The sequence below is a fragment of the Anabrus simplex genome, chromosome 3 (genome assembly GCF_040414725.1).
Source record: "Anabrus simplex isolate iqAnaSimp1 chromosome 3, ASM4041472v1, whole genome shotgun sequence".
Taxonomy (NCBI): Eukaryota; Metazoa; Arthropoda; class Insecta; order Orthoptera; family Tettigoniidae; genus Anabrus; species Anabrus simplex.
Window position 1 is genome coordinate 295279416 of NC_090267.1, and position 17965 is coordinate 295297380.

At 40.0% G+C, this 17965-nt stretch overlaps 1 protein-coding gene across 1 annotated transcript in view; it reads left to right on the forward strand.

Annotated features, from left to right (window-relative positions):
• LOC136866781 (histone-lysine N-methyltransferase 2C-like) overlaps positions 1-17965 on the forward strand; it is an 811555-nt gene that overhangs the window by 628356 nt on the left and 165234 nt on the right. Inside the window, 4 exon segments of the mRNA XM_067143888.2 lie at positions 7271-7506; positions 8274-9186; positions 9235-9427; positions 9461-14656. Coding sequence (XP_066999989.2) covers positions 7271-7506; positions 8274-9186; positions 9235-9427; positions 9461-14656 — 6538 coding nt within the window.

Consider the following 17965-nt stretch of genomic DNA (forward strand, 5'->3'; position numbering starts at 1 on the left):
GATATTACTTACCTATAATGACATAGGTAAGTCATGCACAACTATCCACGTTCTACACATCGCAGCGCAAGGTCAAAGTCAGACTTCTTGTTCCGCATTGAACTGCAAATCTTTACCACCTGCTTCTTAGAAGTAATCTGACCTTCATGCGCAACATTTGCCCTCAGCGTTAAGAACATCAACTGGAAGTCTTTTAAGGCATCAGTGTACCTTGTTTTAACATTAATCATGTTATGTGCACAACTTAATCTTAAATGTCATAGCTACCACACAGCGTCATCTAACTATTAGAACTTTGTAATGGAATGCAACACATTTTTAAGAATTTTCTTCAGCATCAAGATCAAATAACTAGAAACATTCCATAGCAGCATCCAATTGCCTTATTTTAATGTATTGTGTGCACAATTTCATTGTTTAATATCATTGTGACCACCCTTTATATTCAGTTTTAACTTTGTAATGGTACACTACAATATTCAAAAATCTGTCTATTTTAACTCTCACTTGTCCATTTTAATGTCTTTGTATTGTACATTGTTTTTGGACTATTTGATATATTGTATAGGTAATTTGTGTTATCACTGATGATGACCTTGACCTTAGGTCGAAACTAGTACCAAATTAAATTAACTTGTAATGTAAACACCTTGCAAAACTTTGTATTGAAAAGGTGGAACTGATAAAATTCATTAAACTATTAATATGATGACATACGCAACAAAAACCTGGACAGTGACTCAGAGAGATGGGTGTAGAATACTGGCAGCTGAAATGAAAATTCCTAAGGAGTATGATACAGAAGACAAGGAGGGACAGATTGACAAATGAACACATGTAAACAGTGCTAAATGTGCAAAAACTAAATGACAAACTGGAACAGAGCAAGTTGAGGTGGTCTGAACGTATCACACATATGAAAGAAGATGACTGCCAAGACAAGTACCAAACAGACAGATGACAGGGAAGAGAGGACGAGGGAGACCAAGATTACAGTGGATTGACTATTTGAAGAATGGCGTAGAATAACGGAACCTGGTCTGGAACACAGTGTTGTATGAAGAATGCTGGAGAGTCAGGATGAAGTGGAGAGGAACCATATTTGCCTCCACCCGGTGTCAACTGGAAAAGGGGAATTGATGATGATGATGATGATGATGATAGCATTATGGGAAAACAACTGGATAGAATTTCATGAAACTTGTTATTTAAATGCAACAATGATTAGAATCGTAAGTACTCATTTTTTGATTGATGTCAGGAGACTTTGAGAGGAAGGCCTGAACATACTAGAGAATCTAAAATTGCTAATATCTCCCATAATAACGTATTTACGCAAATAATCACCACATATTTTTTTAAAAAAATTTGAGGCACGAAATATGGTTGCGGGTTTTATTTGCATCAAGGTTGCCAACACGCTCCTGGCTCACCTAGTTTTCGATGCTGAGTGTACAGTTATGCTTTGTGTAACCGTATATGGAAGAAAACTGTCCCCATATGTCATATTTAAATAGAAAACAATTCAGACTTGTAATTCTAAACTGACTTTACATTTTTTTATATAGTACTGTATTTTACAAAGTAATTTAAATTCAAAATTTCTCCGCATCACGATAGAACCCATCTTCCGGAACGTGCAGGATTAGCTTTCCGCACTTTCACTCACTTTGGTGTGTCCATAGTGTGTTTCATATTTGAAAATAGTGTGAAATCCTATTTCTTTTGTATTCAGCGTTTTAAGGAACGCCACAATATCACGTAGCAGGCAGTACGCGGAAAAGCAGAATCCGCGAAAACTGGCGAGGGTTGGCATTTCTGAATTACAAGATGGCTGTTAATTCGAAATCACATAATTGGAAGTCCGATTCCTGTATTACAAAGACTTTGAATTAACAAGGTTTTACTGTATTGCCAGTGTGTCTATTTCAAGTGTTTACATTGCACCAAAAGAATTATCCACCACCGGTCGTGTTACTGTCCAGTAAAAAGAGACCTCGTGTGAGAAGTGTTTTAGACGTGGAGTGTGACGAACTTGTAAGTAATTTAGGAGAGGATTCTAGTGATGCAAGAGACAACGAATCTTCCCATCTACAGGGAATCGAGCCTATTGCAAGTTCAGATTAATGAAATACCTGTCACTTAAGTAGGTCTACTTACTCATTTTCATGGAAAATATATTTCATAGCAGTGATAATGTATTTTAATCATCTCAGGCAAAGTAGCTATATCCGTAAATTTACATGTTCATATTTGCATAAAGACCACATGGACCTCGGAGTGATACGAAGTGTTTGTTTATGCCTACGTTACTCTTTCGATGGAAGGAATTTTAGTCTTTTCATTTTTTTTTCTTTCAAAATGAGCCTTCCTAAAATGAGGGTGTGGGCACTATTCATCAGTGGGGATTATTCGGGTAAATACGGTATTAGACTGATAAAAATAACATGTGTTATTAAGGCTATAGTAAAAGTTATTTCTAACCATCAAGCTCCTGTACATATTTTTCCATTACTTTGTTAGGAACTGGGTGGAACCTACTGATACGGGTAGGGGGTGCTTTCAGATTCACCTTGGTGTCAGTCTGACTTCTTGTCTGAGTCATTCCAATTGAGTTCAACACAAACAGTTGCATTCAGCTGAGCAAGCTTGCTGAAAGATTACTGGGTAAAAGTAAACTCATGTCCTCATCCCAAGATTGTGCAGCTCTTTTCAGGCACACCCATAATGGAGCTGAGCTGCATGTACCATTTTAGTCATGTACCAGCCCTCCTGCCATTCTTAAATCTCTGGCAGTACTGCAGTTCAAACCTGGGTCACTGAGGACAGCAGCTAATAATGCTAACCATTGTGCTATAAAGGCAGACTATTACTGGGTATTATTGCATGTTGAATTGACCCAGAGTGTTCACTGACCTGCTCATGCAAAATCAACGAGGGGACAGCACCTAGTAACTTATTAGGCAAGATGCTTATTCTTGAAAATATTTATAGCCAAGTCATATGCTTTGCATATTCTAGAATGTGGAGACCCTTTTCATTTTGTGTTCCATTTTCTTGGGCTCTGACAATTAGTATCAACAAGAAATACAAAACTAATTATGTTTTTGCTTATATCTCTATCAGAAATGAAGACTATTTACCGAGCAAGTGGCTGTGCGATTTGGGTCACAGAGCTATCAGCTTGCATTTAGGAAATAGTGGGTTCGATCTCCGCTGTCAGCAGCCCTGAAGATGGTTTTCCATGGTTTCCCATTTACACACCGGGCAAATGCAAGGGCTGTGCTTTAATTGAGGTCATGGTCGCTTCCTTCCCACTCATATCCCTTGCCTATTCCATCGTCACCATAAGACCTATCTGTGTTGGTGCGACATAAAACAAATTGTAAAAAAATGAAAAAATAAAAAGGATACCATTAATGGAAAGTTACAATTAACCACCCTAGTAAGATCCTGAGTCCTACTTTTCTTTGAGTTATCTGTACACGGTGCTTGTTCTGAAATCTCCAAGGTTACCGTATAATCCCGAATACCACCCGCATATTGGTTCTAAATCTTGGGTGCGGGTCGTATTCAAGCCGTTCATTCTCATAAATATTTACTACGTTTACATGGAGTATTGAAATAGATTTGAATACGGTTACTACACTCAATATACTACATGTAAACGGGCATTCAGGTCTTATTGTGTTTTAGTTATGTTCTAGAAAACAAGATTGATTTTTCTCAATACAGTTACAGTGGCATATAAATGCGAAATGTAAGGTAATGAAATACGGTAAATCAAAGAATATGGGTAAATATGCAGTAAACATGAAAGCCGCTGCTGCGGATGCTCGATCGTCATTTGTTTTACAAGTGTTGCTGGCATGCTGGGTGCACGATTAGCTGATCTCACAGGATATAGTACTTAGCGAGAGTCAAGACTGTTGATTACGGAAGTCTACCTCTCTCACATTTGAGTTCAGTATCTGTCCCATGAAAGTGCTATCTCAATAGTAAGTGATGGATTCAAAACGGCGTCTGCGGTCATTTACTGTGTGTGAGAAACATAGTTGTAAGCGAAGCTGAAATATACGGAAATCGTACCGTTGGCAGAAAATACGATATTGATGAATCGTGTATTCGTGATTGGCGGAAGAAGAAGAAGAAGGAAAACTTCTAAAACATAACGGCGTTCGAAGAGCATTCTGCAAGCAGAGTGCAGTGTTTCCGAAAATTGAAGAACGACTCCACTATTTTGTGATAGAAAAACGTGAGTTAGGATGTGGTGTTTCTAGTGAAATGTGTCAATTGAAAGCACTAGAGATGTCAAAAGAACTCAAACCACAGGGTTTCACTGCAAGCCGCAGATGGATCCGAAACTTTTATCGGAGATACGGATTGTGCATTCGGAGACGTACGTCTATTTCACGTCGTCTCCCTAGGGCGTATGAAGAAAAATTAACGGCCTTTCAGCGTCTCATTATTAATTTGAGGAAGCAAAATTCTTATTTGCTGTTGCAAATTGGGCAGGCTGACCAGACACCTGTCTATTTTGAAATGCCGTTGGAAAATACAGTGGATACGAAGGGTTCTAAAAGTGTAACCATCAGAACAGATGGTAATGAAAAGCAATGATGCGCGATAATGTTGTGCGTATTAGTGAACGGAACCAAACTTCCTCTGTATGTGGTTTCTGAAAAGGAAAACACTTCCGAAAGGAAACTTGCTGTCCGGTGTTACTGTTAGAACACATGAGTCCGGCTGGATGGACAGTGCATAAGTTGGGGACTAGGTGAAGTGCGTTGGGCAAAGTCGCCCGGGAGCTTTGTTACAAAAACGAAACATGCATGTGTTGGACAGTTACTGAGGACATACAACTGACACCGTAAAAGAGATGATGAGGAAAGGAAAAACCAATCTTGCGATAATTCCTGGAGGACTCGCTTCTATTCTACAGCCGTTGGATGTGTGCGTGAACCGGCTTTTCAAAACTGCAATGAAACTGTTGTATACCGAAAGGATGTGTGATGGCGATCACGCGTTAACACCAACCGGACGAGTGAAGAGACCTGAATTGGGACTAATATGCAGCTGGATCAAGACTGCATGGGCGCACATTCACAACAATCTAGTGTCCAAAAACTTTAAGAAATGTGAAATTTCAAATTAAGTGGATGGTAGTGAGGACGATTATTTGTGGAAAGATGCCAGCGACAAAAGTTCCTATGATCAAACTTCAGATGACGACTGTGAATTGTGAATGATCTGAATATTGGACCGATTTTATTTACGATTCTTGTGATGATTTTATTAATTGCAAGCTGTTTGAATTTATATTTGTGGTATATTTGAAGAAAATTAAATAGGTTTGTAAGTTATTTTATTTTTCATCCGTATTTTGCCGTCTCAAATTTAGGGTACGGGTCTTATTTGGTGGCGGGTGGTATTCGGGATTATACAGTATATTGCAAGCTTTTTGCCATTGCAAGCAGATCATCAGCATTACTTACGATTTTCAACTGACTGGCTCATACTCTGCTAATATCTTTCCCCGATATGGTTGATCCGTTATTGGACATTATAAATTTTCCATCTAACTCATTCCTGGTGTTTGAAATTAGGGTTGAAGTACTGGTCAAGGTGGATAAAGCAATCTTCAGTAATGTTTAAGAGGGGGCCTTTGTTAATGATTTTAAGTATATTCATGTCATTGTCAATACTGGTGAAACTATGCTTGGAGTCTTGTATGTGCTGTCCTATAGCAGAGAATCTGTTGTATTTAATGGCGTTGACATGTTCAGAGTACCTGATATTGAAGTTGCGGCCAGTTTGTCCGACGTAGGAGGAATTGCAGTTGTTGCATTTGAATCTGTATAAACCAGATTTAGAAAAAGCATTAAACTTATTTAGAGATTTAGAGTTGTGTAAGATATCAAGATTTCTATTGTTAGTTCTAATTTCAATTTAAACGACATTTCTGAAAAACCCAATATCCTTTTTGACTTCCTAATTCTTCTTCTCAAAAATTCCAAATTCCAAAACCCCAATTCTATTTTCCATGCCTTACAAAGTTCCCACCCACATTTTCTACCTCCAATAACCCACCCTCCTAACCCACCCTAAACTACCCCTCCTTCATTTCCCTATCTTATCCTTCCTCAATACCATCTAACTTCAATTTCTTTTATTCTTTCTCTTATTTCACTATCACTCTTCCTCTGTTAATTTATTCTACCTTCTCTATTAAAAAAAAAAAAAAACCCATCGACCTTCATTTCGGTTCTCCTCTTTCAAATTTTAACTCTTGTCTTGCGCCAACTTCGACTACTTCAATCATGACCTAAAATTTTTTTAATTTAAAAAATAGCGCACTGTGCATATAAGTTTTCATTTGTTTTCCGATATTGTGCTTTTTACTATATTTTTTTCTCTTTACAATTGTTTTTTCAAGTCAACTGTTTTCCAAGAACTTAGCAGGAGCACAAGTACTCATTCAATTATACTGTTTTGCGTTGTATATTTCTATATATACGTACTTAACTTCCCGCAACCGAGACAAATACTGGACCTTCAGGATATTCTCCATTCTACTTTGGCGTTCGAGACCGCAGCGCATGACCTTGAATGTGCCGCGCTGATCACCGGGAGCTAGCGGTTTGCTTCTACAAATCTGTTCGTCTGCGACTTCAAGTTATTTATGATCTTCATATATTATTTGATAGTGTTGTGACTTTGTGCCTGACAGAATGTGGAAACTGACCCATTTGACCGTTCTCTAATATTCATAAACATTGTGAGACTTCGCCTATCATTGCGTGTGCCATACTACTATTCTTAATATTACGTACTGTTTTCTTTTAAGTGACTCACAATTTCTACCCCCATCGTTAATTTATGCTTCATCTTATACCGATCCAGAGTTCACTTAATCTTTTTCTTTTTCTTTTTCATATGCATTGTTTTACATGTTTTTACGGCTGACGATGACCTGGACTAGGGTCGAAACCGGTCCCATTTATAGTTACTATTAAATAAGAATGTAATCACTACATTTCTTTCTTTTATGTATTGAATAGGTTGAACCTCCTTTTCAATTATTTAATTTTTAACGTTACTGGTCATTTGTCAAGTAGTGAAAATGTTGGCTCTGAACTGTATCTTTTATACATTAAAGTATTAATTGCATAATCATTTTCTTTCGTGTGATAATATTTTATATGGTTTCATATTATGTACTAAATTAGATAGTATAAATATATCAAATATTCTGTATATTTGTTGCCAGAGTGAAGAAAGCCCATTCAGTCCGGGGACATCCCAAGAGCTGCTACGGTCTTTGCCATCACCCCAGCAGGTCTGTGGTAGATTAACTTCACCCCAGGCAGCACCTAGGATGACGTCACCTCAGCATCGCATGGGTACTTCTACACCTCAGGGAATGACCCGCCTTGTTACCAGCCCTGTATCATATACTGGGGAGCATCGGCCTGGTCAGCAACAGTTCTCAGCTGAGCAAATCAGGTATGTAAACTATTGATTTCTTAAGAATCCAGTACAGAAAGATAGAAAAGGGGCTGAAACACACATGAAGGATAAACTCAATGACAGGCTAGTGTATGCAGGAGAAGTAACAGAGAGGATATGCTAGGACGAAAGGACAAGGACAGTTACCCATTTTCACACGCTAATGATGTGACATCACAGTAATTATTGCCATGACCACTTCCTTCCCAGTCCTAGCCCTTTCCCATGCTTATGTTGCCGAAAACCTGTCTGTTGGTGTGACATTAAACCTCTAGGACCGAAAAAAAAAAAAGTCAATACCTGTCTAAACTACAACAGTGTGTAAGGAATAATCCTCCTCTTCCCGTGTTTGTAAAGAATATCACATCATTTGTGGTGACTGCTTAAGTCGTTCTTTCAGAATAACAAAATATTTTTCTTACTTTCTAAGTATATGAATGTTTAGGGTTGAAAACACTGTTGAAAAATGTGTGTGCAGTTATTATTTATTATTCATTTATTGAATTTTATGGTCTGTATTAGACCACTGTATTCAATTACATAGGGGATTTTTTGTTTTTTTTTATTGGCCCAATATTTCTTCATTGTGAAAGATGCTGCCTTCATTTCTTCAATGGAAAACATCCTTCCATTAGACCTTTTATTAATCTCGGTCTGTAGCCTGGTGTATGTCTTGAAGTGTCTTAATTTGTCTATTCTTGTCATTATTATTATTATTATTATTATTATTATTATTATTATTATTATTATTATTATTATTTCAGGATCCATGGAATGGCTAGAGGCTTCACACGTCCAATTATGGGTGGAAGTGGTGACCAACAAAGACCTCGTACAATTCCAATCCAGACTCCTGCTAGTTCAGGAAATTTGATATACAGTCAGCAGTCTGTGGTGGGTATGAGACCTGGGACAGTGTATTCTAATGCATCAGCAACCTCACCTCTTGGGAGTCCTCCACCCCAACAACAACAACAACAACAACAACAGCAACAGTTGATTGTACGCCAGCAATTAATGCAGCAACAAAGTGGACAGCAGCAGATGGTGCAGCGACAGCAACAAATATTGCAACAGCAGCAGCTCCTTCAACAACAACAACAACAACAACAGCAGCAGCAGCAGCAGCAGCAAGATGGAGCTCAACAGGAAGGTTTGGTATTAACTCAGAGGCAGCAATTACAACTGGTTCAACAGAGACAACAGCAACAACAGCAACAGCACTTAGCATTACAGCAAAGACAACAGCTTTTGCAGCAACAGCTTGCTCAGCAGCAAGGTATTGGTCAACCTCAGTTAGCCACTCAACAAGTTTTGCTACAGCAACAACAGCGACAACAGTTGATCCAACAACAGCTCCTCAGTCAACAACAGCATAATCAGCAGGGTATTGCTCAACATCTGATGCAGCAACAACAACAGTTGGTACAACAACAACAACCACCCAACTCTCCAATGCCACCTCGTAGCCCAGTGGTTCAACAGGGATCTTTAAATCAGCCACCAAGTTCACCAATGCCACCAAAGAGCCCCATGGTCCATCAACAGATATCTCAACAGCAACATGGTCAAAATCATCCCCCAGACTCTCCCATGCCTCCTCATAGCCCCATGGTGCAGAACAATCAACCACCAAGCTCACCGCTTTCACAGCGTAGTCCTATGGTTCAGCATATAGCAGCAAACTCACCCATGCCTCCTGTCAGTCCAATGTTACAACACCAGCAGCCATTTGGACAGCCGTCTAGTTCTCCTATGCCTGCACGGCACTCAACAGCAGGCAGCAGTCCTGCTGTATCAGATCGACCACAAAGTGTGGAGTACCCAGGAACACCACGTACCCCACACACACCTCATACTCCACATACGCCATTCACACCTCAAACGCATGGGGAACAGGATAATAATAGTATAGGAGGTAGTAGCAGTAATGGCAGTACTGGAGGAGGAGGAGGAGGTAACAGTAATAATGGCGGAGGAGGTGGTAATCCTCACAATCCATTGAACCCTCTACCTCTCCCATTGATGTTCCAGAGATTTGGTTATTTCAAACTTGGACTAAGGGGTGGTTCTCCTATGTGGGCAATGGGTTCTGGCTTTGGACGGGGAGGTCGTCAGCAAGGATTAAGTAAATCCACTAGTGGAGGAAGTGGACGAGATTCTGGGATGTCCTCTGAAGGTAGTAAACCATCTTCTAAGGGAGTGATTACACCTAACCGATCAACACACAATTCCAGTAAAGTGGCATCTCTCGTGTGTGCAGATTATAATGACTTTGATGATGAGAATTCTCACACTCCTCCTCTTACTCCATCACCGCCACATGATTTGGAGAAGAGGCTTGCTACTGCTGCTCCCTCAACATGTGAATCATCAGTCTCATTTGTAAAAGGTGAAAAATCATCAGATAGTATAGAAACTGTAGACGGTGAAAGAGTTAAAGGTGGGTTAGTTGTGAGTTGTCCAGAAACCAGTGCCTTGCAAGCTTTGCTAGAAAAGGACAGTTCAGTATCAGTGGAACTACCTCTAGTGTCAACAGGAACAACCTGTGCTAGTGATTTAGTTATTACTCATGAAACTGAAGTGGTGGAAGAATGTGTGGTAATTTCTGAGATGGTGAACCTTCCTGTTGAAATTTCACATGGTTGTGATCAAGTTGCTTGTCATGATAAAGGAAAGAGTGAAAAGTGTGAAAGTGAACCACTGGCAGATAGAGAGACAGATTTAGTAATGGATATTAGAGACAGAAGAGATTCAGAGGGAGCTAATTTAGGTAATGTTCATAAAATGGTAGAATGTGTCAAATCTGGTGTTGTAGATATACTCAGGCATAAATCTTTAGATAGAGATCCTGTTATAGAACATACACATATAGCTGAAGGTCGATCAAAATCAGAAGGAGGTATGCGAATTGGTATCGTTAGAAGCTTAGGACCTGTACGTGATGAAAAAATAGTTGCTATAACTGACACTCCAGAATCGCCAGATCAGGAAGAAATGAATGTAGATCCATCTCCAGAACCGTATTTGCCAACACCAGATACTGTAAAAGATGAGGAGGAAGATGTTTCTCATGATGATGCAGACTGCTTGACTGTAGAAATGTTATCACAGAAGTCTCCAGAAAACCATGTGGATGCAATGCAAGGTGTAAAGTCGTATATATTGGAGGAGAAAAGCGATGAAATGCCATCAGAGTCGCATTCTCACAGTGACAATAATGCTTCTTCTGAATATAAAGAGGAAGCTCAGGATTTATCGATGAGCTCATGTGCTACTGCAGGAGCTGCGACAAATGTTGTTACATTAAGTTCGGATAAGCCTCAAACACCTATTCCATTCAGTATGCCGCCCAGTACTCAGCTACCTCCTTCCAGCATTCATCAAGCCAATATTGGTATCCCTGGTGTTACAAGGCCTGCTGTGACTTATTCATCATTTCCTCATCTTTCTGTTCCATCAGCAAGCTATAATAGAGATCATTCACTTTCTGCTCTGCTGAATGTTTCCTCTTCGGAAGTGCCTCTATCCCAGATGACTAGTAGTGCAACTACTCCTACATCCCTCTTAGGAACTACAGTAGTGTCCTCTGTTAAAAATATCAGTGTAGTATCTGCTCACCATATGCAGACATCTCAGGTTACTACCACAAGTAGTCCTTCCATTGTACCACCAAGATCTGCAGAGTTGCAGACTGAAAGCAATACTACTTTGCCATTCCCAGAACTTGGCTTTCATGCAACTCTTAATTCTCATACACAATCATCCATGTCCTCTGGTGGAATTTCAACAACATCAGTGATTAATTCAGCCATATCTTCAACTATGCCTCTTTCTAGTACAAGATCTCAGGTAGAAAACGGATTACTGACAGTGATAAATTCTAGACCAGCTACAACAGAAAATATTATACCTTCAAGAATTAGAGGACTGCCTTCAACCATGTCCCTGATAAACACAGCAATAGCCTCAACTGTGCTGGCACCAGGTAATCAAGGCGCTAGAGCTCAACTGACTACTAATGTTACTAACTTGGTTGCCGATGCTGTAAACACAGCTCGTATTGCTGATGCCGTTAACACAGCCCGCTTACCATGTCCTCCCACAGCTCTGAGCCAGCATGTTGTCTTCGGTGCCTTTACATCAAATAGTGTAACAACTGTGCCAGCATCGGGTGTCAGTGTAATAGCAAGTGCTCCGAGATTAGTGTCCACATTGACCTCTTCAGAAGTTATAACTCCTCCTAATGTAACTGTGAACCAGCTAACTAGATCTGCAGTAGTACCATCTCCACAGCCTGTTATTACAAATTTTCAGCCAGGAATGCAGGCAGTAACTTCTAGATCATGCATTAAACCACTGTCAAAAGTAGAACTTCCAATTCTCCCCCAATCTCAAGTAACTGAGGAATTACTTGCTGAAGGTTCTTTAAAAGTAATATCATCAGTTGCTCAAGAACATGACCTAAATCAATCAGAGGAAGAGAAAAACATTTTAAATACATCACAGATACAAAGACCAAGTGTTCTGGAGCCACTGACTAAAAGTTCAGAACATATATCAGTATCTAAAGATTGCCTTTTTAAAATAATCCATTCCTCAGTGAGTCATGAGAGTGACAGTCAGTTAAAATCATCTCAAATTTTCCAAGATTCAAGGCCAAGTGTTTTTGCAACTGTGGAAAAATCCTCATGGTTTCCACGAGTATCTTCACACGAACCTTCTAATCACCATCCCCAGGATGCAAGTGACTTAAGACTCAACACATCACCATCATCATCTCATATATCACAGGTTATTAGAAGTGTCATGAACAAAGAAGTTTCATCAAACTCAGAGTTACTGCCTGAATTGTCAACAGCTCAGTCCAGAGGTCGAGAAGATTCTTTCAGCTCTATGTCATCTGTAAGCAGTATTCAGAGTATAATTGGCTCCACTTCTGTTACGCAGACCTCCAAAATTGCTCCAGTTTCTAAAGAATTGTGGAAAACCGATGGTGATGCAGGAGACAAATCTAAATCCTTAATTCTAGAAAGGAGTCCTCGAACGGATGTTCTATCTGCTGTATTACAAATGTCACAGAGGGGAAAGGTCCCTGACAATCAAGAGTCTGCTGCAAAGGGATCATTGGATGTAGATGCATCCAAGATACCTTCAAGTCTTGCAGAATTACTTGAGCAGAATATAATGCCTCTATCCTCGGACAGAACTGGAGATTCATCTCATGTAATACGAACTTGTGGTGTTACTGTAACACCATCTCATGCACAGCACATCAGAGGGTCTGGCCAGTCGATGTTAGAGAGTCGCCTCACTCTGATGACAACACGTGCTGTTGTCCCCAGTATGAATTACATGGTCACCTTACCCAAAGAGGTATCAGCGACACCCCCTTCTACTGTGCTATCATTGTCTGGTGTGTCATCTGGTGTGACCAGTAACCATGGTTCACCAAACTTACCTTCGAGTCCATCTGCAATAAACCTATCTACTTCGGCAAGTGTCCGACAAACTACTGAAACTGTCTATGCCTTGCAGAGGACAAGCACTGTTCCACAGAGTTCTTCTGGGATGATGAACAAACCAGCTGCTGTGATAAGAACACTTTCGACACCTTCTCCAGTGCAGTCAGTGCAGGCGGTTGGACGCAATCCCATACCGTCGTCAGCTTCAGTGCAAGGGAATGTTAATGTTATAATGTCACAACAAACCTTGGCTACATCTACTTCTGCCCCAACATCTATTCAGCACTTATCTCTGCCATACAGTTCCACCAACACCACCAGCAACAATGTTCCACTATCGGCTATAAATGCTGCTAATAGTGTCCTTGCTTCTACTTTGACTCAGGCACATCTATCAGTTCCTCAATCTTCAGGTACATCTCAAGTTTTAAATATTTCAAATTCTCCCAGTCCACAACTTCCATTGTCGTCATCTTCGCCTTCTTTTACATTTGGAGGGTTTAGCAAATCTACACCCACTGTTGTTATGTCTTCTATTGCAAATCAGAATGTCCCATTAAAATCTCATGTACCCTCATCTACTTATAGTTACAATGTTTTAACAACTGTTGAAACCTCTACAGCTGCTTCATCACATCAACAGATTTCATCTGAATATCAGCCTGAGTCTTCAGAGAATCAGAATCTTTCTAGTCAAATAAGTAGTGATAGGATGTACCGTATGGAACAAAAGTTTGATCTGAGTCAAGTAAAGCAAGAAGAAATTCCAAAATCTTGTCCTATGGAAGGAATTTCAAATGTAAAGAAAGAGATCATTGACAACAGCTGTGTAGATCAACAGCAGTTGAATATGCCCCTTTTGTCTTCTTTATCACAGCCTTTGGTAGTTCCAAAATCAGAAAATCCACCTGTAACCAGCAGCTGCAAATTTGCTACCTCATCAATAACACACAGTGTTGGTCACAGAATGGAAGAATCTCAAAATGTTCTTCTGAAACAGTTACTTCAGAATACTGCATGTGCTCAAGAAACAAGTCAGCATCATGGGGGCTCAAGTTTGCCCGAGGTACCTTCACTTGAAGCTCAGTTAGCGCGACCAGTACCACCAACACCATCTTCTCTTCTACCACCTCTTCTGTCAAATGAGAGTTCTCAACCACAAGGTATGAAGCAAGTACCAGTGCGAGCCACTCAACCTGTTCAAAGGGACATGCCAATAGTGAGTAGACCATCACAGCAGTCAATCCCTTCATCTCATTCTCAGCATCTGCAGTTTCAACAACAGCAACTGCACTTTCAACAGCAACTGCAACAAAGCTCTCAAGTCCTTGAGAGGCGAATAGTAACTCCAAATCGTACACCCAGCAGAGAAGAGCTCTTGTCACCACCTACACCGGCTACACCACGCTCTTTTGGAAGTGGTGCTGATTCAAATCAACATACACCTTCACCGCTGACTTCACCTCAGACTACCATAAAGCGAGAAGTGCCTGTATCCCAAATCAGTCCAATTCATCCAATGCCTGCCAGTGAAGTCAAAAAGGAAGTTATAGATGACAGTTCCCTTCAGTTGTCTATTGGTGTGGACCGCAAAGATTTCCAGCCAAAGGTGGAAGCAAAGGATGAAATGATGGATTTAGATCTAGGATCTGATAAATCTCTCCTAGATCAGACTGCCTTAGGTGAGCATTTTGTATGTACATTACTTTTTAGGTACTTGCCATGTATAAGCTAATTAGGCCTACAGTTATAGAAATTTAAAACAAACAGTGCAGTGTCGATTTCCTGAGAATATTGAGACATGTTAAACTCTTACAGATCATATGAAGGTTGCCAGAAGTTTCCTCTGAATCCTAATTATTTTCTCAGTATCTAGGCATGTCAAATTAACCCTCTTGTATCCAGGAGACTATCTGGTATGCCATTTACCATCGGCTGGAAGAGGCCAGAACTCCACCTCCACTTTTCTACTGTGAAGTGCCACGCCATATTTAGTGGAAATACATGTGTTTTAAAATTTGCGTGTATTGGTCATTCCACTGTTACGGGTGTGACAAATACAGTAAAACCTTGATGCATCGTTTTTCGGGGGGGGGGGGTGAGGAAATTGACGATGGATGCAGGAAAACGATAAATTTGGGTGACATAAAAAATAGGGGGAAAGCAAAAATAATAAAATACGTGTATTGTGCGTGGGCATTTTTCGTCATGTAAATATAATAATAGAACAACAACAACAAAGGCGTGTGGTCTCCGAAGCCGATGCAGGTCTTTCAAGTTCTCGCATGATAGGCAGTCTACGCGGTAATGAAAATGCGACCCTACCTAAGATAAATCCTAATGCATAAGTTGGCGCACACACACAGCCCCCGAACCGTCGGAATTAACTAAGGAAAGTTAAAATCCCCGACCCGATCGAGACCCCTTGAACCAAAGTCCAATACATGCTAGTCATTTAGCCATGGGACCGGACATGCTCATACTATATATACATAATGGTAACAACATATTGCAACCATGATATACGGGATGAAAATAAAAAAGCATGACTATCCCGCCGTTTCATTTCACGTCTCTTTAAATCTCATAATAATTGAAAACCTTTAAGGTCAGTTCTCTTATTGCAAATTATATACGTGGATATCACAGCAAAAAACTGTAATTTGGTAAAGATTCCATAGACCCTTCGTGAACGATAGGTTACAGATCCCACCAGGGATGCCACATGATGCGGCTCGGACAATCTCACAGAGGTTAGAAATTCAACATGGCGTGTCTTGAACGATGTCACAGCGGGCTATGCGAGGCTGCCAACTTACTTTCGAGACCAGGCTAGTGAAAAGATTTTTCATCTGGCTTGGTTAGGTCCGGCTTGTAAGTTGACAGATGGGCAAGGGCCAACAAAGTTACATACCTGGCGCACGCTGTGACTTATTTTAAACTGCATGATTTTATAATTTTCAACAAAGGTGGCAGCCCTGGCTGGCCAATAGCAACACAGAAAATGGTGGCAAATTTGAGATTTACAGTGCCTCCGTTTTAATTCTTGTAAATAAAAATACTTGTAGGCGACAGGTAGTGGGTTGAGGAGAAGCGTTGGCGCCAGGAGGCTCGAAGTGAGGTTGCACGTGAATAGCCAGCATGCAGCACTCCAGCCTACAAGATCGTTGCTCAAGGCTAGCAACTCTGAATCACTCGTACATTTTCACGTAACAGGTTGCCGCTATTATAAGGTGTCTCACTAAATTCAAAGAACTTTTGCGTATATTTTTCTTACGTACAATCGATCCACATGGGAAAATTGTGGGAGAGGACAAATATTTTTTTTATGATCGATGCGATAAAACAGTAATTCGAGGAACGTTAGATGCGGCGAAATTTAACATAGGTTTATATGGAAAATGTTTGGGACCAAACAAATTGACAAACGAATATGGGAAAACAACAGTTCCTGGGACGATGCATCGAGGTTCTACTGTACCTAGTTGTATTGACTGTAAGATGAAATGTCAAATTCTTATCTCATAGGCAATTGAAAAAACTATTTTTGATAACTCTATGTACATAGTTGTTGGCCCATAATTCTGGAGGGGGAAGACTAAATGTTATGAATACATACATACTGTACCAGGAAATGATAGTGGGTTTTGGGCATGAGAAGGATCTCAGGTAGTGTGCGGTGTTTTTGGAGCAGATACAGAGAAGGATAGAATCGCAGGGCGAATAATAGATGGTTATATCTTTTTCTATAAAATTTATTAATAATATCAAAAGATAGATCACCCTGCAATCTTACTGTAGAACTCAAATCTATCATCAATATTTGTCAAAATCAAAGATTTATATATCGTGACCTTCTTGAAGTCAGTTTGAAAATAAATATCACTCCTTCATGGGACATTAATATCCTACAGTCTTTCTAAATCTCGTAAGAACATAAGATATCAATTTTGCACCTAGAGCCTCTCTAAGTTTTTAAATCACACAAAAATGAACACACATATTTATCATGAAAAAGTTGAGTAAAATATTTAAACTCTTGTGGAGTGTCTCTCAGTTTGGATTGTAAGAAATCATAATAAAACACTTGAAAACCCTAAAGTTTATCTAAGTAATGTGAACTTGAATTACTTGTTAACTTTGAAATAAATTTGTCACAGAATGTGAACTTCTTTGATACGACGAGAAAATTATGAAATACTGTTCACACGAAGCACTGATAATATCACTGTATTGTATTAACAGTTTGGTAAAAGTCAGTCAGTTTGTAATTACTCACTCAGAACAGAAATATCTGCTTACGACTGCTGAAGTTGAAGACTCGGCGTCTGGAACATTCCGCGGAGTGCGGAAGAAGACTCGAACTCGGCGATGTTCCGTGAAGAGACCACATCGTCGTCCCTCGTTGGGTACCATAGATGAAGAAATGATGTCCGATGTAGCAGGATATAGTATTTCGCCAAGGTTTCCTTCACTCTTGGAGGTGATATTAGCACACAGAAAGTTCAATTGGCACTATTTAATTCAGTAATCACGGAGATGCCTTTGCTGGCGAGATGTAGTGTTTACAGTGCACTATGTCTTCTGCTATGGGCTATATCAAATTTTTGTTACTTTCATTGACCTGTCACAGTCTCATCCTTGGCTTTGACGATATGAAAGTGACTGAGGTATGAGTGATGCTAGAAATACCATTCCTTATGCAGCCAGTCCCTGTTATATGAATGGTGTGAAAATATCGCTCATAGGGTCAGTTGGTGCATACATTTCAGTGGGCTTGGCAGACTGATATGTAAGAGCAACTGCTGGCTCGGTGAGGAAAGCAGCGGGAAAATACCTCACTCCTCGTTTCCCTAGTACGCCTCTTCAGTGACGCCTAGGCTATTTATGACAGCTGTTGGCGAAGCTGCAGAGGATCAAACCAGCCTTCGGGCTGATTACCCAACATACATACACAATCACGGAGATTATTACCACTCACTGTCATGATA